This window comes from Rhopalosiphum padi, chromosome 3 (genome assembly GCF_020882245.1).
Source record: "Rhopalosiphum padi isolate XX-2018 chromosome 3, ASM2088224v1, whole genome shotgun sequence".
In the NCBI taxonomy this organism is placed as follows: domain Eukaryota; kingdom Metazoa; phylum Arthropoda; class Insecta; order Hemiptera; family Aphididae; genus Rhopalosiphum; species Rhopalosiphum padi.
The window spans coordinates 52,944,602-52,970,914 of record NC_083599.1 but is presented as its reverse complement, the minus strand read 5'-3'; the positions used below and the strand labels follow the sequence as shown (position 1 = coordinate 52,970,914).

Sequence of the window (26,313 nt, the reverse complement as noted above, 5' to 3'; positions counted from 1 at the left end):
GGCAACGCGCGCACGCGCGATTGTTTAATGATCTGTACGACACGGACGTTTGCTGCACGTCGCCCCCACTTTGAGCTTTTCTAAAAACACGGGGCGATTGGTCGTGCTCCGTTTGTACCGGGGAATTTCATTTTTTGCACCAAAAGCTATACAAGTTACAAGAGGTTATTAAGTTGTAGCTGTTAGAGATATATAGCATGCCCCATCCTTCTATTCCTCTCTAATTTAAGTAAATTTCGTAAAAACAAAATTGGTGATTAGTTGTGTTTTGTTTGTATTCCAAAAGCCATGTGCAAGGAGTTGCACGAAGCTTTTGAGTTGAGTTAAAAACGCGCTAGCACCTTTAATTTTGATTAACGTAAATAATTTTAATTTAATTTTTAATCATTCCTCGATGGACGATAGCGATATGTATCAAATAATGTCATTATGTATTGAAACAAAGGGTATCAGTGTATATAGATTTACTCAAATTATTTTAGATATTAAATTTGAAATAGCAATTCAATTGACTGTTAAGATGTAAACGACGATTTATTTTTGAAAAGTAGATTATAGAAAATGTTATTTGGTGATATTAAAAAAAACTTTCAAAAATGTATGCGTTTCCAATTTTTTTCTAAGATTTTGATGACTATTTTTCCAGAAAAACCTTGTGCATTAAAACAAACATAGAATACATCATTTATAATACGACCAGTGCAAATGTTTTGAAAATTGTGTTTCGTCTAAAGAAAAATTAAATCGAAGAATATATTATTATAATGTATTAAATATTTATTTAATATAAAGGTATAATTTGTTGTCTTGCACGTCAAATCAAATTACTGCAGAATTGTTATACAACAAAACAAATGAAATTCAAATCAACAATGTTGTTTGTAAACACTAAAAATATTATTTTTAAGTACATTTTTAACTGTTGGTATTTTTATCGAAAATATAATAATAATGTACAGTAAATAGAATACTCTGTATGGCGCCAATACATAATTGTGTACCGATTCCAAAGTATAGTAAATTTATTGGTTACGGAGGATAAACACATTGGTGTCAGAACAATTGTTTAATAGCCGTTGATGTTTTCATCGCTCGTTAAACATTTCTGAGACGTAAAAAATTTAATATACATATAATGAGATGAAAAAATAAAACGGTGACGATGGTGAAGTAGAAAAAAAAATACCTAAGTATTACGCTTGAAAACCGCAATTATCATAACGTCATATTGGTCATATGGATGCCAAATCTCAGAGCGGAACAAATAACGGAACACCCAAGTGTTGGGACAATATAACAATAATTGAATCACCGCGACAACTGTTCCAAAATGTATACACTTGTTGTTTGTTTTTATTATTAGTTTTTGTTTACGATCGATTGCATTTAGTTTTTAAGGAGCGTCAAACTTAAAGAAAAACACATTATTATGTAACGTAGTTATATAAATTATTTAGCAAAAACATAAAAATAATTTACTCACAACTATGTAGAACTTTTTTTTTACTGTATTTTGAAATTGTTGTTTTTATTAAAGATTATTGTTTGAAAAAAAAATACCATAGGTATTTTATGGATGTTATGTGTATTGTACCAATACAATATGTCGTGTCTTTTGTATACGATAAATCATAAAAACATAATATATCTACACTTGCACCAATACAATTAGATAAATAAATAACTCGATGTATAGCCTTTAATTATTGTTTTGACACATGGTTATTGACTATTGAAATAAAGAATAAAAATAACATATGGTGTTGAGATAAATTCTTATAAATACAAATTGCTAACTTACTAATTACTAAAATATTTTTTGCTTTTTTTTTTATTGGTACAAAGATTAATGAACGTATTATAAATGTTTATTCGAAAAATACTTTTTAATTATTTATTGTGAGATTCTGTGTTAAATCACACACTTTGAAGTAAAACATTAACATCTATTGAGTATTTTATTTGTATATACTTGTAAATAAATATGAGTTTCGAATAAACTCGTAATAATTGATTGAAATAATAGGTCACAACTTGTTTTTTAATTATGTCTGTGTAATATTAATCGGTTTATTTGCAGTTGCCTAAATATAATTTTTCAAATTTTAAAATGTGATGTTTCCTTGTATACATTTCAAAACTGTGACGTATAGAATATACAATTGTATCCACAAGTCACGTATATTTATAAAAGGTTTTTATTTATTCAGCAAATTATGTAGTATTAACTTCCTAATACATTAAAAATAATTATTAATATACAAAAGAATATCTATAGATAACTCAAAACTAAATTAAAATATTAAAACTTAAATTCATCAATAACAGTGTTAAAATTAAATATGTACCTAAAAAATCTGTTTTTTACCTATATACATATGTATATTTTGTATATTATTTAAATTGGAAAATAAACTATATTGGCAGAAAAGTTAAAATATGACAAATAACTATTGATTTATACTTGAACAGATACATTAGCTACATTCTACGTTTTTACGCCAATTAAAAATTAGAATAAGGTTTTAAATATTTTTTAGGGCCGACTGCTTAAAGAATACCTATACATTGTATGTAAATACTGTTAATACAATTTGTATTCGTTAATATTTGTATAAAATTATAATTGTTATTCATCGATATTAAAAATATTTCAGGTATTTTTTGAATGTATTTATTTAAATTTAAATATATTATTAATTACATACATCCACTGTAAAATACTAAACATGATTTTGTCATTTAGTCTATGAAGTCATCGTAGTTCAAAAGTAATTCGCACTAACGCTAATATTAAAACCATATTTTTTTTTTCTATAATACTATACTTTATTAGGTAATATTAAATAGATTGCATGAAAAAATATAAATAACATATTTTGTAAAAATAAAATTGTAAGATGTTTATAATTTTAATGAAACTTGTATTTTTTTTTGTCACAAAGAAAACATTATTTTTAAAACTATCTCATAAAAAAATGGTAAGAAAAAATCCGTTCAGATTAATGATAAATAAAAAAAAATTCTTGGCATAGAATTCAAAGGTAAACACTGAAACGTAGTTCATAACACGCGTATTCTATTAAAATAATAATATAATGTGTATGAAACAATGTTGGGCAAACAATTTAAATGTAAGTGTTTGTGAAAAGTACCTACCTACAAACTAATAAAATAATTATACTTCACGTTTTGCTAATTGGTATTTTCATAAACGTACCTATACAACATTGTTTTTTAAAATAAAATATAGTAAACATTAAAATATAAAACATAAATGGCTCGTTTGTTGTGGGTAGAAGTTTTTTTTTTAACTTATAGGTATTAATAAGACTTATAATTCGAGTAATAGTAAAAGTAGTAAAATTATATTCACAATATTACGTCAATTCATAAACATAAAATATTTCAATAATTATGACTCGCTTTGTTTGTTTGATTCGACTAAAATTAACAACCAATGTTACATTTAATCTGATAATATCATAATAATAAAATTAATATTATAAATCGCCTACTCAAGATTGATATCATGACACGTTGTTTAATGTTATGCAGTGGCGAGCTACTAGAAATATTTCAAGGCGACCCAATTTAAAAATAATTTTTATATTTTCTATTATTAATTTCATAAAACAGACAAAAAATATTATGTATTTATGAAATTGTTTATTGAATTAATCAAAGTTAAAATATATTCTAATAATAAATAATTTGAATAGTTTATTTTTTATATAGTTTTATTAAAATTTCGTTGGATAATATTTTGTATTCTCTATTAGAAATTGAACCGTATCAATATAAGAACTTAAGACGAGTTTTAGATTACGAGGTCATTGTGATAATAGTTTTTCATACAATTTGAATCGGGTCCAAGTAGTATGTATTTGTATGTTCACAGCACTTTTTAGTAGAGAAATTTTAAAAATCCAATGAGAAATTTCCGGTTCAAAACCATTTATTTTTTCCGTATAACACAAAATCATAACAATTTTGAAAAAAAGGTTTGTTTGAGAATGTAGTTTCAAAATTATTATAATTTTGTGGTATACAAAAACAATAAATGGTGTTGAGGATATTCCTGCTTAAACTTTTAAAATCTCCTTGCTGAAAAGTGCTATGAACATAAAAATACATACTACTAAGTACTAGTCATACAACCTTAGAATTACAAATTTCTATATTATACGGTTACCGGTATTTTTCCCGAATCAAAATTTTCAAATTAACTATTTCCTGAACACCTTTTACCCCAATCGACATTAAAAACGATAAACTATAATACAATATATAAAAAATAAAAATTAGTTAATAAAATTAATAACATAATAAATACTGTAGTGTTATCATTAAATATTTTAAAATCGATAAATTATAATGCATACCTAAATTTAAAAAAAATTTTTAAGGAAACAAATAACCGTCGGGAAAAACGGCTGGTACCATATTATTATACAGCATTCAAGCTCATGGACAGGGTTTTAAAAATATGAGGAATATAATATCTGTATGAGGCAAGTTTGAATTTACAAGTTTTATAAAGAATTTATGGTTACATTAATTAGGTAATAAAGTAACCACTTATATTTTATTGTTGTATTTATTTTTATTTTAAATTATTTTGAGCAACAAACCGTACTATTAAAAAAAAAAAAAATAAATGAAAAATTAAAATGTGAAGATCGATAACAAATTATCACCAAAATTGTCAAAATTGTATCAAAAATATAAATAAATAAATTAAAATTTATAAAAACACACCAGCTAGGTAAAACTTATAATATGTATCTAATTTCATTTAAATGTCTCTCAAACATTTTAGGGAAAATTGCTTTTTAAAATAGAACAACCTCGAAACTTGACTATTTGCGAATTGTTCTTTCGTAAATATATATATGATTTGGAATGTAATCAAATTTTCGTCTATTTATTAATCTCGACAGTCTACGTAATAATATAGTTACGCACATAACAATAATTATACGATTCGGTTGGTTTCAAATAATTAGTAGATTTCCGTGTGAAATCAAATGTTTTGTCAATTCAACGATGCAGAGTAAAAGCCCCTTAGATCAATTATAATGGTTAGCCATTTTTTCAGCAACAATTTATAATTATGTTACCACAATATTAAGTTTGTAAACAAAAATTTTCATTTTAAAAACGACAATTTTTCAAATATGTTGTATGTTCCTATAATATAAGCCTGAACTAATCTTTCTATTAATTTTATTTTTAAATAACATATTTATCACGCCGATACATACAATATTATAGATTAAATAAAATGATTTATTGAGTTTTGATGGTTGAAGGACTTTTATTAAAATTCAAAATTTAAATTTTAGGTATATTTTATAATTTGAACGGGTACTAAATTATTTTACGAATTGCATCGAATATCGCCTAAAGAGAAATGAAAACAGGACAGGAAACAAATACCGGATATTGAGCGAAAATTCGTCTCGCATTGTTATTACTTTATCACATATAGGAGGGAAATGGTATGTGTTGTTACACATAATTAATTTAAGACCAATAAAACTATATAATATTGGTTATTCGCATATAATATAATATATTCGTAAAATATTAGATGTTTTTTTTAAAAACATTTTTTGACTAGACTTAAGTTAATTGTTGGATGGATACTTTTGTGCATTTTATAAAAGTTAAATTATGAATATACTTCATATTTCTCAGTCACGGGAGCGCATATTTACGAGAAAAACTAAAAATTTATCGATATTAAAAAATATATACATTATTATCATTAATATCATTACGTTTCATGGGCGTTATAAAATGGTTTAACAAAGTCCATTTCAACGAAGTTTAAAATTAAATATGTTAAATAACTTGCTTGTGAATACAATTGTATTATCATTATTGATTGTTGCGCGAAACTAAAAATTATATAGAACATGCATTAACACAGTGTTATTATATAGACGCAGATTGAATATGTCTAATGTAATTTTAAAGTTATAACAATTGAAATAAAATCGAAAGAATATTATATTTTAGAGAATGAAGTATCGGAATTTGATTAAAGAAATTCAATCGGTTGTAATAATTTCAAATTTGTACCAAATTTAATATATATTGTATATCTATCACCAATTGTATCTACCAACCCAACTATCGTAATACTTCTAAATCTGTCACGAAGTCTTTGTTCTCATAAAAAAGCTCTATCACCTATTCCTATATATAAAAAAAAAATCAATATCCGGAGAATAATTTACAGGGCGTGATTGTTTTTCCTAAACATTTGTTTTTGGCTTGATGTTTATTTTGTTGTGCGGTGTATTGTATGACTGGCAGTTAATAATTACTCGATATCATTGCACCTCACCTCCACAACGATTATTTCACACAATTTTTATTTACGCGATATGGCGGCCTAAAAATAATCCTTTTAGAAAATTAAATTATAATTAAACATTACGTAGCAAGAAAAACTATTACGCTTCGCAAAATTTTGATTATTTTTATATGAAAGAGGAAAAATTGATTTAGGTCTCATAATGGAACATTTATTTTTCAATTAACTGTAAATAACGCCAGAAATATATACATCAAAATATTCAACAATTAGTAAATTTATAAACTTCAGTACGACTTCTGAAAATAGAATATTATTTTAAAGTTGAAGACCCTTTCAAATAAAAAGATGGGCATCTGGGTACCACTGTACTATACAATAAGCGCGAATTTAATGGATGTGTTAAATTTAAATCCAATGACATATTATATAGTAAACAAAAACGACTCCGAGTGAAAACTGTCTATTACTAGCCTATATTGCATATTTATTGGTTATGTTTTTTTTAATATATCTACCTATTAGGTTAAATATTTATTTTACTATTAACAATATGGTAGGTTGAATTAAGTTTTGAAAAAATCGTTGCATTTGAAAATGTCATCGGATGTATAAAAATATATGTAAAAGTCTTATAACCCAATTAATAATATTTTTGAATTATAACAAAATAATGAATATCATCTATTATAGTTAGAATATGAAATTTCATATACATTTTAAATTAAAATAAATATAAAAAATAATTATGTTTGTATATTTTTTAGATTATTTGGTTCCAGTAAAAATTACTTGTACCTATTACATTTCCAAACCGTAGTTTTAAAATTGAAGATTTTTATAAATATTTTACTAAAAATTACTCATATAGTTTATAAATTATCGTGATGTTGACGAATTTTGTCAACATTTTAATTTCAAATACATATCAAAAAAGAGGTTATTTATTTTTATACAGATATAAGAATAATTATTTTTGATCTTATACTTAATTTTCAATCATTTTTACCTAACAATACATTTTTTCATCGAAATTTATAAATAAAAACTATAGACATTGAATTTAAAAGTCTATTATTACTTCAAAAAGATTTAAAATACTTGGTAAATAATACTATGTGTAGGATATTATAACATAGATATTAGGTTAAAATAGGAAGTACCTATCTACAGTTATTTGTTTTTGAATTACACCAATTGTTCAAAAACTGATTTTGCGTAATTTTTTATTTGTTTTTTCCCAGATTATTTTTAAAAATACTGAACATTATTAGTTATTACCCGTTCAAAATATAAACTAAATACAATTTTCTTTTAAAAATCACGCTCATAGGTGAAAATCGAAGTATTTTTTGACTAATTATTGTGTGTATAGAGTGTATATTACATAAACAAAATAAAAAAAACAAACACACATTCAGGAGTTACTGTTCCTGTGAAACAGGTTTTCGTAATAGAAACACGTCGGATTTGTCACCGCTAATAATTATAACAATATTATGCCGTACGTGTAACGACATGCGTATTATTTTATTTACTCAATATTATTATAATACATTATAAAATATAGATTAAATATATTGCCACGCCGGAAGATGTGCCAAATGTCACTGCTCTCCGTGTAAACAAGAGCTGCTAAATGTTACACATGCACGAGTTTATTTATTTTTTATCTTTTCACATCGTGGCTAATAATAATATAATATATCATGACGAATACGAGGCTTGCAGCTGTACGAGGCTGTTCCGATTCGAAAACGATACACGATTTTACGTGCCAACACGCGCTATATGATACAGCCTAGGAGAATAAAATATATTAAAATGTAATATCGCCGCATTATATTATTGTCTGTGGTGGACGTCGCACGAACAATTTCCGTAATTTTTTAAAACGAAAAAAAATCACAGACCCTCTCTCGACCTATGTATACAATATTGTTACAACAATATATGTCCTACTACGATGATGATATAAAATAAGTTTAATGTTTGTTTTTTTAAAAGAAATAAAGAGGAGAGAGAGAGAGCACAACGAGATTAATAATACGCGAGGACTCAGTCCAAAGGTATGAAATATAAAAAAAAAGACAGAGTTAAATCTATTTATGTGCGGCGTACGTTAATAAATCGTTAGGTGTATAATATAATTTATATTCGCCTCCGCATTTACACCGAAAACCGCGAGAATGCCATTCGTCTAATTTACTTCATTAGCTCTGCGACGAAAACTTGCACACCATTGTCGGACTCGATTTGCGTCACGCGGCTGAATAAATATAATATTTAAATGCTGTTCGATTCCTCGCACGTAAATGAAATGCATATTATCGTACACCTTCACTACGATTTATTATTCAATAATTCTCACCTGTCAAATGTCCACCGCACGAAGGTACCGGTATCTTGTCCAAAGACACGGGTCTATACTCGTTGCCGTTGGTTGTGGTGGTTGTCGAGGTGGTGGTGGTCGTCTGTTGCGCGTACTCGTCGAAGCGCAGTTGCTCGGCAAAGTCTCTAGGCAACCGTTTTGCTCCGACCGTTCCTTCGGTGGCCTGTCGATAAACGGTAATAAAAATGTGATTTCATTAATAATAAGCAAACATAAGCCACAAGTGCGGCGGTTACCGGACAGCGGTGCCAGGAGAAGATAATATAATTAATTGATATTACAATATTATTACATTATTATCGATTGGAAATAATTACAAGCCCATTACATATTTCACATAAATAATTAGAGACCGTAATTACATGCATGACTATGAGGGCATTGAAGTGTGAGTGCTTCATATTATCAAACTGATTTCATAAACCTAATTGAATTTACAATTTGCATATTTTATACACTCTTAGTAAATAAAGAAACTATTTCCTCGTCTTATTATTGACAATTTTGACAAAAACTAATATGTCAGTCAAAAATTAATTAGAAATTATCATGAACCACGTCATTTTTGATAATTAAAAATAATATTTCTTACTTTAGGAAAAATATTTATGTTTATTTAATATTGATTTTATTGATATCATAGAAAAGAAATGATTACACAGTTGCTGCCATGACTTATGACAGACATATTTTGGTTTATTCTGGTTGTTCTTGTCTTGTTATCAGTGTTCATTAATTTTGTATAAATGTTTTATTCCATAAAATACTGCATATTTTGAAAGTTTTAGTGCATACTGTTACATATTTTTTCATTTTTAAATTATATTTAAATTTAATATTTTTATAACGCATATATATATATATCGCGTATGTAACTTTTTAGTGCATATAATTCCGGTCTCTATAGATCTACCTAATATTATATGCACCGACGGTACGATCAAAATACAAAAAAAAAAAATACAAAATCGAAAAACTCAGTTAAAACCAAACTCGTATGTTCTGTGGTGTTAGTGGGCCAACTACAGTTGGGCTAGATCAATATTAATTGTAGTGTTATTTTTCAATAAGGTTACTTCACCTAGTCGTAAAATGGTTTAACACACAAAAAACGATAAGTATAACATTATATAATAATATAATATTCACCTAGTGCACTGGGTTTTCGGCGATGATAATATTATGTTATCGGCCGGCGCGGAAATTCGGTCTCAGCGATGTACTATATAATATTATACAAGTGGACGGTGTACGCGTGGCGGACGGACTCGGCGACGACGACTCGGCAATTCTTCCGGATGGAGTTACGCCTGCGGCGGCGTCGTCGGCAATTTATTAATATTATTATTATTATTTCGTTTTTGCTGTGCTGCGGCAGACGAGTGCAGCGTACGACGGCGTACTCGGTTACGGGATTACTATAGGGGCCGTCATTCGAATGAAATCTAGATCGCGACGGAGAGGAATGAGAAAACGGAAAATAAAGAAAGAAAAAAAATCAAATGTGTAAAGCAAAAATAAATGGGGAGAAAAACATTAACGAAATCGGTGGAAAGCTGTATGCAATTTATTTATATAAATATTATACACGGCTTTGAGGAGCTGGCTCGGAGTGCCACCGAGTCGGCGTAATTATATTGTTGTGCGTGTGATATTTTTATAATACTATATCATTGTATATTATTATACATACAGGATGATTGCCAAGCATGAGCACCCCCATGTATTACCTTAATAATGCATTCAATTTAATTATGATTTTTGGAATTTATGAATATAAAGACCAGATTTTTGAATTTTTGAGATTTTTAGTACTACTTATTTGGAGTGTTCTGTGGCAATATAAACATTTTTTTTTCAAATAATTACTATAAATCATTGAGTGGGTAATATTTTTAAAATTTTTATATAATTAATTCAAAATATTCAAACTTTTAGTTTTTTAGTTATATTAAAATCTTTATACTAAAAATATTAGTTTTTAAAAAAAGTCTTAAAAAAATATAGAATATATGTAAAATTGGATCTAGTATTATATACTTGGACTAGATGGACCACTTTTAAAAATTATAAAAAGATATAGATTAACATTTTAAAATTACCATAGCTCCCATATATTTCAAACGCATAAAGTATATATATATTGTGGTCTTATGATCCTAAATACAAAAAGTTAAATAACTCAAAAACTAGGTACTCGTTCAAATTTTGATTTGTACACGTCAACATTTTCAGAAAAATTATTCACTAAATAACTTATAGTAGAAAAAGATGGTTTTCATTTGAAAAACAAAAGTTTATAACTCCAAAAAACACGCTCTAATTAGTAAAAATTCAGGAATTTAAAAATATGGTTTTAGAGAATGTTTAAAAATCCTGAAAATTAGATTTTGGATTTTTATTATTAAAAATAGGGCGAGGGTGATCATGTGAGGTGAATCACCCTGTATATATATATATATATATATATAATATGACGCGTTGTGTCGAGTGTCGAGATGGATACGCGTTTTATCCTCCGACATAGTAGAAGAAGGGCCGACGAGTGGTGTTAATGATCCAGGCCATGGTGTGACCGAGGTGGGTGGATACGCAGCTGCAGCAGGATTGTGGGTGTCACGAGATTATATTATTATTATTATTATTATTATTATTATTATTATTGTCGAGGAGACGTCGTCGACGGTCCGTGCAGAACGCCACCGTCGCTGGCAATCGCCCAAACCGTCCATGGCCCGACGAATTATTATTTTTACACATCAAGACCGTGGTGGTGACGTTATTTCCGATTCCAGCGCCGCCGCCGTTCTCTACACAATACGAATTTCGGTCAGCGCCATTAGAGCACATATTATACGAATGTGCCAGGGAGTATTTAGCACTGAAGTGTCTTATAGGTATAATTTTAATGTAGTTCAATACATAATTTTGAATTAACCTAGTAGACTATGGGTTAGATGAAAATTACAAAATATATAAACTTCGATTGTGAATTTCATGTGAATTTCAACCAAAAATTCCAAACCTCTTGTCGTAATAGGTAAATTAGTAGGTTTTAGATTATGAATGTAATATTTATTGTTATATTTAACGATGTGCCTTTCCTATCATAATCTGTGTCGATTGGAGATGCAAAGACAAAACTAAAACCAGTTAAAAATTTAAAAATATTATATATCAGTTTTAATAATTATTCATTTTTTTTTTTTAATTATTTTTATGACTTTACGAGATCGTGTGATCAGTTTATATTTCTTAGAAACAATTTCTATAAGCTGCACCAAACACCCGAGGAACGTGTTTAATGTTTATATTCAGTATATTTTAATAAAACTTTTAAAAATTAAATGTTCCGACTTCCGATCCGATTAAAAAGTACCTACTGTCGATAAACGTGAGATACAACACGAGAACGGTGGCGGTTCTGCACAAGATTTCGGTTTGGAAATTCGAATACGGGAAAAAGTGTTTTAATTAAAATCTAAATTCTTGGACATAGTATTTGTAAATTAAAAAATTCATACAACAATGTATATAAAATAACAGTATATTATATTATTATTTAAGTTATTATATTGCTGATTTTAACTTGAGTGCATTGATACATCCGCCTTTGGTGTATCCTGTTGAATTTTTTTTTTTAATTACATAACGTATTTGCAATCTATAGCTATATGTTCACAAAGTATTAAATTATTGTAATATTTCGATTAAGCCACGACCACAACAATATAAGTAGATATCAGGCACTCAAATGACGAATAGTATTATCATATTATTATAATGGTAGTATATTATTATATTATTATGGGATGAACGCCAAACGCGAAGCTAAGCGCTTGCCACTTACTAAAATTTATATAGCGTTTAAAGGAAGTTATTGGCTAATAAATGTCTCAGGTCGATGGTTTCGGTTTTTATAACGTTTATGCGCGATGAACTATTATTAAATGGAATTTTAACGGTTATTTGGGATAAAGATGGTCTTTTGGCATCTTAATTTTTCCGTAAACGAGTGTAAGACAAATAAATAATAATAAACAAAAGTTGTATAAACAAATTATTTTCACGTAAGGTAAACGAGCGTAATAGCTGACATCGTTTGACACACGTTTTTAATTACGGTTTGATATGCCAAGAGAAAAGGAACAATTTAAAAATTATTTAAGTCCAAGAGTTTTATTATTATCATCTAATTTTAATTTAACGAACGCATATTATAATTTTTAACAATTAAATTCAACGTATTAAAAAATTAATTAGATTAAAGCACATTTATAATATTTATTTGCACGTTTATTTTCGAGTGAAATCGAAAATGTTTATGCTTAGTGAACTTATGTTGAAGAACACAAAACGTTAAATGTCTAAATAGGTAATATTTTTTTTATAATCGTTACAACATTAAGTAGGTTTAACGGATTTATACCTAAACCAAAAACACTATCGTTGATTTATGTATATTATATTTCACGCATTACCCACTAACCATTTAATAAATTATTTGTCCGTTGAATATTCTCTAAAATGTAATTAAAATATAATAATATTCAAGCGAAAAAAATTCTAAAAAATATTATTGTCACTAATTTACTGTAGTAATATAATTATCTCGAGTACCAAAATCTAATATGACAATGCAATAAATATCACCGAAACAATTTTGAAATGAAACTGTTTAGGTGCATTGTATATATCATGATTTTGTTTATTCAACTAGCCTGTAGAACCGAAAAAAACAAAATATGTGGTAAATCGTGAAATCGTTCGTTAAGGCAATAGTAAAACTTGTATATTATTATTGTATAGTTCTAACCAAAGACCAAATATGATGAAAAAATATCTCAAGTGCTAATTTTAGATCTTCGTATGCATTGTGGTTCGAATTACTACGAAATAAAATTAATTTTTAAGCGTTTCTACGAACTATATACCACGTGTTTTCCATAATTCGCGACCATATTTTAAATATAGAAGTCGTAATCGCGATCTGCACGTTGTGTTATGAATTTTACGATGGAAAATATCAGTAGAAACAAACATGACCGTCTTATTGCATGTGTGTTAATATAGACAACTACAACAAAATATTGATGATAAAAAATCAATAAAAAATGAATCAAAGCTTAAAACTCGCGTATTTAAGAGGGCTTCACACCCGTATGTTTTGTCGCCGTCTTACAGGTATACCTAGGTAACATAGCAAATTTACATTATATACGCATAACTTGCTAAAAAATTAAACTATCATAAAAACCAATATTTCAAACACGAATAATGTTCTTATAATCAAGTTTCGTAATAGATCAATGCATTCTAATTTTTAAACTAACACGGAGCTAAACGTGATCTGCTGAGCGTAAATTTGCTATGTTGCGAACTTGTAAGACGGAGACAACACATACGGGTGTGACGCCCTCTCAAGTGCCACATACTCGCTCAATCTCTAATAATAAGTAAATAAGGTATGATATTACAGAATAGGTAATAGTAGCAAAACCTGCAAGTTAGGATGTATAGTTATAACTAATAGCATTAACACATTATTTAATATCATAATTAATAAAACGTGTGTCAAATAAATCATATAATAATGTATTCAATGTAAATTAAAATTGATCACAAAATATATATTGATATTTTATAAAGTATAAAGTCTTTATTGGAAAACGAAATTGTTACATAAATCAAGTATCTGTGCGTACAACTAATAATATATTTTATTTAAAATATTCAATACTATGAATATAATATTATTATTATGTTGCTATATTATTCAAAATGTTTACTATTATTATTTGTTGAATGTCTTTATTGATTTATTTGACGCTTAGTAAATATACCTATACGGTTTATTTCACAATTATCCACAGTAAATTAACAAACAAACGAATCGTATTTATAAGTAAATACAATTTAAAAGTTATACACTCAAAACTGACTGAAACAAAACTACATAAAATATACAATATCGTATACGATATACCTAATATGCTGAAAGTTGTTTAAATATAATTTTAGTGATATTGTAATAGAAAAAAATTAAGTGACTTAATTATTATTTTTTTTTTGTTCACCAAGTTAATTGAAAGTAAAATTGAGACTTTTCTTATTATCAATAAAACTAGGTATATATTTTAGATGTTATTTATTATTTACAAAAATATTCAACTCTCTAAGTAACTTTAAATTTACTCCAACGTTATAACCTAATTATGAATTCGACCACTACTACGTCTTCTATTATATTGGACTATTTGTATAAACGATATATATATATAGGTGTATCATGGAGATATGGCAATTAAAATTACATTTGAATACGCCAGACCATTGTGATATGCTGATATACTGTTTATTTATTTATAAATAAAGTGGCCATAACGGCGAAAAATTGCGAATAGGTACTGATGAAGCACTACACGAGAAAAGTTGCTAATAATAAAATTCTAATGAAATTGACGATAGCGTTGAAATGCATAAATATATTGTGCTCCCCGGGATACTGACAGTGAATTATTATTATTATTATTAAAAATGTGGACGCCACGTCTTTCCCAAAATTATATAATCTATAGCGGATCTAAAGAAAAAAAGAAAAGAATTTAAAAAAAAGACCTTACACGACTATTCAGTAATAATATTCGTTTCACTATAAAAGCGAAAAATAAAAGAACTATTCAAGGATACTTGAGGTATTGTTATTTCAACGAGGCCTGGTAGTCTGCAACGACGGTAGTTTGAATAAAAATGATAATTAATTACGTCTGGTTGTCGGGAAACCGTGCACTTTAATAATTATTAATAATTATATAATGTGTACTCGAAACGGCGACGACTGTAAATACCGTTTTGTCTGTTTTCTCGTTCGGCGCAAGTTTTAGTTTTTTCGACGACGGTTATTTATTCGTACGGACTGACGTCAAAATGAAAATACACGCCCGCGATCACGCGTAATAATAGCATAATATATAACACGGCGATTATCACGCGCCAGAATTAGAGTTTTCGTTCACGAATTCAAAAATATTTATGACATGCTTTTGGTATTTCGCACAAAATAATTATATTTAAAACGATAACTTTCATTAGTTTCGATAATTTTTAATATTGGTATGTTTAAAAAATATCTTTATTTACGATTAAAGTTGTTCAGCGCAATAGTAAACAAAAGTAGGTCGAAGTGTCGAATCATTAGAACAAGACCGTATCGGAGATTATTATTTTTATAAATAAATAAAATCGTTCTTTTAAATATATTTTAAAAAAATACCCCCAAAAAGATTACAACTATGAAAAATTTCATGAAACGTGATTTCTGAAAATATCGAAACAATTCACTATAACCAATTAATAATTAATGGCATAATATTTCAATTAGATAATTGAGATTTTTTGATCAAATATAATATATTACTTAGGTAGTAATTATATCACATCGTGTGATAAACCAAATTGCGATTTTAATCGATCTAATTACCTACATAATACCTATAATTATAATATTTTTAAATACAACAAACATTATTCGACATAAAAGAATTATATAATACAGCGATCATCACGAACCATGACATAGGACTTTCGTGCTAAAGTTCGAAAATGTTTACAACGAGGTTTTGATATTTTATATAGAATAATAATAAGTAATATTTAATATAATATCTTATCAGTTCTCAATATTACAAATATTAGAATATTTGAAAAAATCTGATGATTCAACACAATAGCGGTCAGGTCCAAATCATTAAAACTATCCTTGTGATAATAAATAACTATAATCAGTTGTTTTACAACAATAAAAAAAAATTTTAAAAAATTAGTGTTATATTATAAGATTGGGCAATTTTCAGGAACGTAACTCCTGCAGTAGCCGAGAATATCGAAAAATTTACATGAATCAAGAATGATTATTTAAAAAATAATTAGGTGTTCAAATTTATTTTACAAAAATAATTTCATAAATAGTTGAATTATAAGTGAAAAACAAATTAAATTGTAATTTTTTTATAATCGAATATAATGAAAGAAACCATAATAAAAACACGACGTACATTGTGCACAGAGCATTTTCACTGGAATTGTTAAATCAAAATTACGTATTTATGATAAAATAATATTTAATCGACTATGCTATTATGTTAGTATTATTTGGTATTTTACAAACATTTTCTTTTGTTTAATAAGTAGAATTTGTAGTAAAAATTTTGTGGGTTGTAATATTGTTAACAGCTAGCTACAATAAATTATATTACGTTTTATAGCTAATAGCTATTAATATTATAATAAAATATGCAGCGATAATATTTAACTCCGACATAGAAGAAATAATAAGGTGAATCACGTATAGTATGTTACAAAAACGTAAAAAACTCGAAATTAATTTATTACTGGTAAATGAAAGATCCACATGAAGCTTATCACAGCGGTTGTACCTCAAAATAAATGTAATCAAATTATATTATACAGTAATTACTATAATTAGACGTGTTGCAACTTATAATAGCCAATAGCTACATCCTGTTAAGAAAATTAAGTACGATGTCTCGGGCCTAGCCCTATCTATCTCGAATGGAAATGTTTCGTTCAATTAGTATTTTAAGGGTTTGTATTTAAGATGTTCAATATTATTCTCTCGAAGTGCAGAGAAAAACAGTCGGACACCTAAAAAATTATAGGTACGCCAGTTTGAATATTTGATCGTAAATTTAAATAGTTTTTGTGCACGAAAGTCCTTTATCTATTAAATAATATAATAATGTAATATAAGAACAAGAGGCGTAAAAATAACAAAATTACAAATTTCAATAATTAAACAACATAATAATATGCCTACAGTATGTTTAGTCTCCACACTACTACATAACATAAGCGAAACAAAAGTTAGTCATAGTCAGTCAACACAGTACTGAAGAAATATATATATATATATTATACCACCTCAAACTGACCTGATCATGTTGTTTGTAGAGTAAATTTGTTCGTTTTAAGTATGTTTTCCAGGTGTATCCGCTAAAGTTAGAGACGCGCAGTTGACAATTCTCATCGATACCACACATTACACATACTGTCATTATTGTTTAAGATAATATAGTATAGAATGAGTAAGATATAGTTAATGTAAGTAATTATCTTACGATAATATAGTTGTATTTATTATAAGTACCTTCTTAAACGTACCTACTAACTGCAAATGGATGAAAGACAAATGTAGATTTATTTGTGTTGATTTAATTAAGAAGACACAATTCGCATTTTATGAGCTTTGGTGTAAATGGTTTTAGAGAAATTATGACAAGAAATACAATTTTAATCCATAATAAAATTATTATATTTAAATACTTGTTCAAAGTAACTTACAAGTGGTACCATTTCAGTGCCATTGTTGGCTGTTGTGTAATTACGAGATTATAATATAAATAAACAATAGCTCGCGAAAAAGAACGACTAAGACTATATAGGTACAAATATTACTACAATCGTTTGTTAAGAAACCAAATTTATGCACGATACAAAAGCAAATATATTCCGGGTCCATTTATACTTTTTAAATATTATACCATTTATACCTATTATGGAGTGTGAAAAACATAGGAATAACGAACTATTTTATAACAATAATAACTTTTCTTTATATCGATGAAAAAAACATGATAAAACCACAGATAATTGGCTGCAGTTGTGCATAGAGTATAAATTTGGTTTGTTATCTGAGACTAGATCTAAATACGAATAAGTTGGCCGATCTAAATTGTTTTTTTTTTTCGTAAGAAATGGTTTTTACAAATATTTGGTGGGTGTGTGGCATCCTCTTTTAAGACCGGAATATTTCGTATATAAATATTGAAAATCTTTACGTTTGACTAACACTGCTATACACTGCTGAAAATATTTCTGTAGGATGTCAATTTATTTGCTTAAGTATTTACCATTGATTATAGAATAGACTATTCAATAGGTAAGCAATAATATTCACTAATGTTCTGCACACTATTATGATAATGTAGTGGTAGGTATAATAAGTACATTTCGACCTTTAAAAGATACTTAATATTCCAACATTATATTATGTTATATTATATTTATACAATTTTACATAAGCACCCAAACGTATCAAGCTGTTTTGTGAAGTTTTTTTCTTTAGGTAAATATTTTTTTAAGTTATAAAATAGGCGATATAATTTTAACGAAAATATCGTAAAAATGTATTTATATAATAATAGGTATTGTTAATTATTTGAGTGCTACTTTTACATATGTTTTTTAAACGATTTGTCAAATATTTTTGGGGAGAGTGTAGTATTTCCAGTGATCTTCAAAAACAATTTTTCTATAGAAAAAATCCCAAAATACAAACATTTACACACTGCAGATTTACCAAAGAAAAAACAACAACGCCCGTGTGTCACGTTGAGTAAAAAAAAAAATATATGCGGTTAATACATAATATCATAATGACTAGACTTTATTAACTCTATTTAATAATATTATTAAATCGTACATCAATGTCGTGTAGATTGTCAACAATTTTACCTACACCAGATTACGACGATATTGGGTAAAAGAAAATATTATATGTAAATTATACATGCATATAAATCGATATTAATAATATTATTATTGTAACAAATGTATAGTGTGCTGCGTGCTCCCGTTATTAATAATGATATATAATAGTAATAATAATAATAATTAAAGAATAAAAAGTAATAATAATAATAATATAATATTAATATGTATATATTTTTAACACCATCATGCTCCGTTATACTAACTTAAATGTAACATTATAATGCCCAAGCAACATGAAAAGCAATGACTTAATGCAGGCACGTATACAGAAAACAATTTCGGGGGAAGGGGGTTAACCCCCAAACCCCTCCTGTAGACGTGCCTGATTTAATTATAATAATAAAAAAACAATATTATTATCATCGTCACAATAATATTATAATACAGCTCCCTCCACACGAAGTGATCCAATATTATCGTCGACCCTCCGACTACGTTATAATATATATTTTGTACGATATAATAATGAACAATAATATTATACGATTATTATTATTTTTTTCTTTTTATGTTATACATTTTTCGTTTGTTCATGGCGTTACCGTAAATTTGTAAAACCCGTCATTGACCGGCTGACCACCGTACTTCATCGTCAACGTGTAGTCCCCGGGCTCTTTGATCGAATAGTTGACCAAGTACGTGCCATCGTTTTTCGGCACGACTTCTGTGTTTACGAAATAACTGAAATAATACAGACGCGCGAACATACAACGTCACTTAAATATTTCGCAAAATTCTTCGCAACCACACACTTTAAATACTATATTATAAATTAAAGTTGGGGTGTTAGGCGCATAAATTCTGATGTGGTGGGTATAATATTGAAAAAGAAAACAATATAATATTATACACTAACACGATAACAATAATCTATTTTTATTGTTTTTGTTATTATCAAAGCTCGGAACTTTATTTTATTTTATTTTATTCATATATATTCTTGGAAAGTGAGTATTAGCATTTCGGTTTGATATAAATTTAAAGTATAAAAAATTTGTATCGATTAATTTTATATATTCAGTTACTTTTGTGCAAAAAATTTCGTATTACAGCTCTAATAAAAAACAATTCTGACAGTACTGTGTATTCACTGTCTTTTGACAAGTGACATACATATTATATGCCACTAACATATAAAGGGTACAGAAAAATTAAAAAAAAATCAATTCAAATACACAGATTAATGGGCAGGCTTAAAAAAAATTATAAAACGGCTAAGTATTTATTTTTTTCGTATTGTTTATCAAAAGTTATTTGTTTTATTGCAACCGCAATTATATGTGTACATATATGAGTTCCTATTCTATCGAAAACTCATAAGATAATCTTTAATAGTGATCGCGAGTAATCGTACCAATATTATAAACACCCTTTCTGTTCAGTCTTGTTTGAATATGGATTTGATAATATATTAATTTCTAGAACTCTACGGTAGTTCATCTAATTTTTTTATGAACACGAAAAGTCGATAAGAGTTTAGTTTTACGTAGGTAGGTCCCATACAAGAAAAAGAAGAAATGAAGACAAATAAGTACAATGTACTTAGTACACACCTATATAATATTATAATATATATATATGTAATACAGATTTTTACTTTATACTCCATTTTTTAATTTGTTTATTTATTATTTAATTATTTTTATGTCGATATTTTTTCTAACTAAAATATATTTAAAATTTCAATTTTCAATTTTCTCCATTTAAATTTTAAACTTAGAATTCTTAAAAAACACAAAACTAATTTTCTGTTGAAACAAATTGTGTTGTTTTAGCAATTCACATATTCAACCAGATATAGGCGACGGGCCAAAACATCAATTGATATATATATATATGCATGAAATAAGCGGCAAAGTCAATTTTGATAAAAACTTTAAGGTGAGCCCTTTCAGATTTAGCAATTCATTTATTTTTAAGTTCAAAGTTTGCATATTTTTGCATATTATCTCAATTTTTATTGCATACATAAACACATAATCCAGTCATTTTTAGTACTTAAAGTTTCGAGCCTTGATTATTATTATCGTGTTTGTACATATTGATGGATATGATTCGGACTTACTGCCCGTCTACCGGTCTTATCCGGCACGTCACATTTCCATCACCGCAGTTCCTGGCGTTCACGTTGATGCTGTGGTTTTTACCCGTCAGTATTCGGCTCTCTATGTTCCCCATGATACGACAATTGTCCGCCTTCGGACGGTTACACGGAAAAAAACAAATTAAAACAAAATGAAAACGACGACGACACCATGGTCATAATATATTATTATTTATTATATTCACGGTGAAAATAACTCCGAATAAAAAGGTCTGGTCAAATAAATATCCTGATTGAAAAATCGCACATTTCAGTTTAATAATGCACCTGATGGAGATAATCTTGTGCAGCTTACATTCGGGAATGTATAAACATTTTAAAGAAAAAAACATTAACTGTCTAGAGAAATGTTAAGGCTGAGAATAATATGGTAGAGGAAGTAGTCTATAAATTACATAGTATAGTATAATTTGTAATTATTGTTGAAAATTTTAAAATAATTTCAATAAACGTAATGGAACAATGCTTTATTATAATTAAAGCCCAAAATTTCATGAATATCCATATTTTTATTTGCATGGTCTGAAAATTTGATAGATACGCTACAAAGTTTAATTACACCCTAAAGAATTAAAAATAAAACTATATGTTGGATATTTTTATATTTTTTTTTACATATTTTGAGGTTTTTATTCATTAAATATATATTTTTGAATCCAATTGTATTATACTGCATAATTAAGTTTTTTTTAGATTGTACAGCGGTAATATATACTTTTACTTATAATTTATGTATACCTATCTATGATATAAGAAAAAATATTTATGTATAAAAAAAATAAAAATTTAAAATAAGTTATTAGTTACTACTATGGTATATGTACTCTAAAGCTATCAAATAGCATATGTCCAAGTCCAAATATTAAATAGCATAGCTGAGAATAATTTATTTATAGATATTCGATATTATATATATATATATATATACATAACTGGTGGACTTGAAAGTTCGATTAGATACCTAAGCAAAATAAGAAATAAGTCTTGGAAATCTTAAGTCTTAAAAAAATTTCTATGAAGGATTATATTTGAGAGGCTTTGCTCATATTATTTAATAATAAATATAAAGTGGTAGTTATTTAAAATGTTTTTTTCGTACCTATTTTATATATATTTTTACTAATAATTTACAAAATATATCAATTTTTAACGTTATAATTATATGTATTTTTAGGAACGTTTTTTAATTGAAGATTTTCTATTATCCATGAGATATTGTTGAGATAATTTATAATAGAGATATTTTTTTCGGAGTTAATTTTACCGTCACTTCCGTCGTAATCAGTCAATTTTATAACATAATAATTTAATATTATTATATATTAAAATAGTATGATGAGTACGAAGAAGCTGAAGTTCGGTGTACTGATGAAAAGTCTAATATTATAATATGCACAACACTCCACGTATTGTTTAAAATCGACAACCACAACACACAATTCGAAGCGTTAAATAGTTTTGTGGGATTGTGTTAAATACAATTTCTATAGGTATTACTGTTTTTTTCTCGAAAAATATTCAATTGTCAAGTATATAATACAAAATTGCATAAGAGATAAGAATTATAAATAAAATATCGATCACACATTTATTTTTGCTATACATTATTAGAATATGACGTATCGATACCGTTAGCGTTGGTGGTCTGCGAACACGCGCCTTCGGCTATGGCCGACAATCGATGTCAAAACATTAGTAAAAATAAAACCATTTACCTACAACAAACGTTTAATGAAAACAAATCAAATCAAACAAGCGAAACGAGGCGTAAACGAAAACATACATTAAGTATTATGAAAGTGTATAATAATATGATATTATATTGATGTAGTACGTAATATTATACCTGCAATATTATGTTCGAGTTGTTATGTTCTACTCGTTAATAATATTTTAGATAGTTCACGATATAATATGTGCACTATGGTTACTGGTACTGCACGACATAGTTGGGTACACGTGTCTCATAACAATACGTTGAAGAAACCACACGTATTTTAATGGTATGTGTCGCTTTTTTTTTATATCGTTTTCAGTTAAGCTGTGTGGCATTTTCAAAAATGATGGTCATTATAAGACTGAAATTGTTTGTTTTTTCTCTGTCCATTATTCGCTGGTATGTATCATTTTCAGGTGATCGGGAATCATATCGAATAAATCAATGATTGATGTTCTCCAAATTGCAATTTATATTTTAATACTTATTTCTTCTTCGGTTACTGTAGTAACTTTTTTTCACGTTTAAAAAACACTTACAGTCGAAACACGTGACACCGAACAATAATACGTTTTATAAATATATTTTTAATAGTATTTGAGTTCGCTCTTCATATACCGAACTAAAGGTATATTATTATTACAAACACCTCTCAAAAATGTTTAGCTCATAACGGCATAACATAGTTTGTAAAAACTTCAACAGACAATGGTGGATCACCCACGTGTGCACAACTAGCTTTAAAATATTGTCGGTAATAAATTGAATAAAAATAAAATCATTTAACGGAAATTGTTTTTTTTTTTGTACAAAAAATACACTATACTTAATAATATGATATGGCGTATAGGCGTGCGCTAGTTAATGATACAGAGTAATTTTAGTAAGAAAACTCTTCTTTAACTTTTTTATGTTAAATAGGTATTTTATATTCTAAGAAGAGCGATGATGAACGTATTGATTTTATAATGATAAGTATTTTTTGTGTCTAGTTTCTATTTTTTCTGCTATAAAAAATGCTTCAATCATCAATTTGTGTTAGGTCTAAAGGACATTTTTGATAGAAAATTAAATCTAGTTTGTAGACATTTTTAAAATAATTGAAAAAAGAATACGTTACAGTAATCTACTTAATGACGAGGTATGCTCAAATTCTACTGTGTAGCTGAGCAGTGAGCAGTTACCTATTATGTTTTACATCTTACTTAAAATTCAAAATTTATTATTACAATGCATGTAAATAAATCGAAAATTTAAAGTATCATCTGAATACACTGTACATCCCGTGCGCACGCCTATGTATATAGTTGCTAAACGATATTCTAAAAATATTCAGCTAGTCACCAAAATAACTGCACTTAATTCGAATAAAAAATGCGTTAGTAAGCTGTAGTATAATATTATTGTAACGTCGTGTGATATACAACAATGCACGCATACTTAAATAGTTAGTTCAATAATATTATATATAAGCGTAAAAAGTTCAGCGTTAGAATTTTACAGTGATCGTGCAACAATAAACTTACATTTCCAGTGGAGTATGACTGTACGTGAATCGGCGATTGCGGTAACGATTTTCCGTCATATAGCGCTTCAATCGTGTACCGACCACAGTCATCTGGAGTATACTTGATTTTGTATAAATTATCTTTCTTTTCGATATCCACAGGCCTAGGAAAACCATCAGGTCCCTGCAAAATTTACGGTCTCATGATTTTACAATACATATCTATCTACGAACATATGACATGCATAATACTCTCTTTATAGCTCACCATAATTCTTAAATCCAGTTTTCCGGAACCCGCGTCAGTAGCGTCCACAACGAAATACGTGGGAACAGAAGCTTTAACACCTCGAGAGTCGGAAACGCCGGGGCCTTCGATCTTGATTTTATCTAATTCGAATTTTGGTCGAACTCTAAGCTTGAAAGGGCTGAATAAAAAAAAAAACAAAAATATAGACGCCTATTATAAAATGGCCTTACGTACCTATATTATTGTATATATTAATATAAATTATAATTTATAAACGAATCACAAATTTACACCCGCTAAGTATTATTATAATTTAACACTATCCACAATCCACTTCATATGTTTATTATTTACTTAAAATTGTAATATTTACTATTTTGTTTTATTTAACTTATGTGGTTGTGACGCTCGAAATATAAGTATAAATGTATCAATATGTTTATAATATGTCTACGCACGCTCTGCTAGTACACGTATGAGTAGTATTAAATTAAATTGTGATATATATTATATTTACCTGTCTGGTACTTGATGTCCGTTGTACAATACGTTAGCTGTAAGTAGAGCACCTTCTGGATTAGGAGTGTAAGTTACATCGTAGGTTCCGTCTTCATTGTCTCGAATAATCGGTTTCTGTTGTAACGGACCTGGTGAATGAATGTAATGCATTAAATGATAATGTAAAAAAAATCATGTAACTTACTCTAATAGGTACACATTTAAAGTTTAAAAAATCAATAAATAAATAGTAAATATAAAAAGCTCAACATAATAAAAAACTAAATTACTAATTTTAAAACTTCTTAATTCTTATGAATATATTTTTTTAAATCAAATAATTTCAAAATTTCATAAAAAATGCAAATAATATTGAAATTTGAGTATAGGTACTCCGAGTAAAAAGTGAAATTAGAGTTGGAATTTGTGAACATTTAAATTTTAAGTTCGATATTTCTTTAATTATACCACTAACAGATTTATAATAGTTTAATGCATAATGCATAATATAATATACAACTGTTTAACTAAACAAATTATTGAACAATAAACTAAAGGTGGTTATATTATATCAACAACTAACAAAACAATTAAACTAGAAGCTATACATTATTGTTTTGCCTAAAATATTGTCTACTATTATATAATTATATTTTTCTGTGTTGTGAATATTAATTATTATATTCCTAAGAACCGTTTCAAATAATAATACATTATAGTCTAAGTATTAATAAATAAACGAACTGTGTGATTTTACCTTTATCAGTAACCATTTTTACGTCTACATTTCCTTTAGCAGATTTTGTTGCGTCCACTTTGAACGTGATGGGCGTGTTAGCTCTACAATATTTCGGGTTGATGCCTGGTCCGCTCACTTTGATATCATTTACAGATGCAGGACGATCGACTGTAACCTGTAATTCGTAGGTTAAACAATAACAAAAT

General features: G+C 27.5%; 1 protein-coding gene across 4 annotated transcripts in view; it reads right to left on the bottom strand.

Annotated features, from left to right (window-relative positions):
* The window catches only part of LOC132924466 (filamin-A), a 108,250-nt gene that overhangs the window by 15,463 nt on the left and 66,474 nt on the right, over positions 1–26,313 (bottom strand). For 2 of the 4 annotated variants that reach the window (XM_060988803.1, XM_060988800.1), the window contains 7 exons: positions 26,126–26,282; positions 25,388–25,517; positions 24,889–25,048; positions 24,640–24,804; positions 21,358–21,488; positions 19,835–19,973; positions 8,700–8,883 (listed from right to left, as the gene is read on the bottom strand). In XM_060988803.1, coding sequence (XP_060844786.1) covers positions 8,700–8,883; positions 19,835–19,973; positions 21,358–21,488; positions 24,640–24,804; positions 24,889–25,048; positions 25,388–25,517; positions 26,126–26,282 — 1,066 coding nt within the window. Of the gene's footprint in view, positions 1–8,699; positions 8,884–9,869; positions 10,216–19,834; positions 19,974–21,357; positions 21,489–24,639; positions 24,805–24,888; positions 25,049–25,387; positions 25,518–26,125; positions 26,283–26,313 lie in introns of those variants that run through there. The other 2 variants (XM_060988802.1, XM_060988805.1) reach the window with 2 other exon arrangements.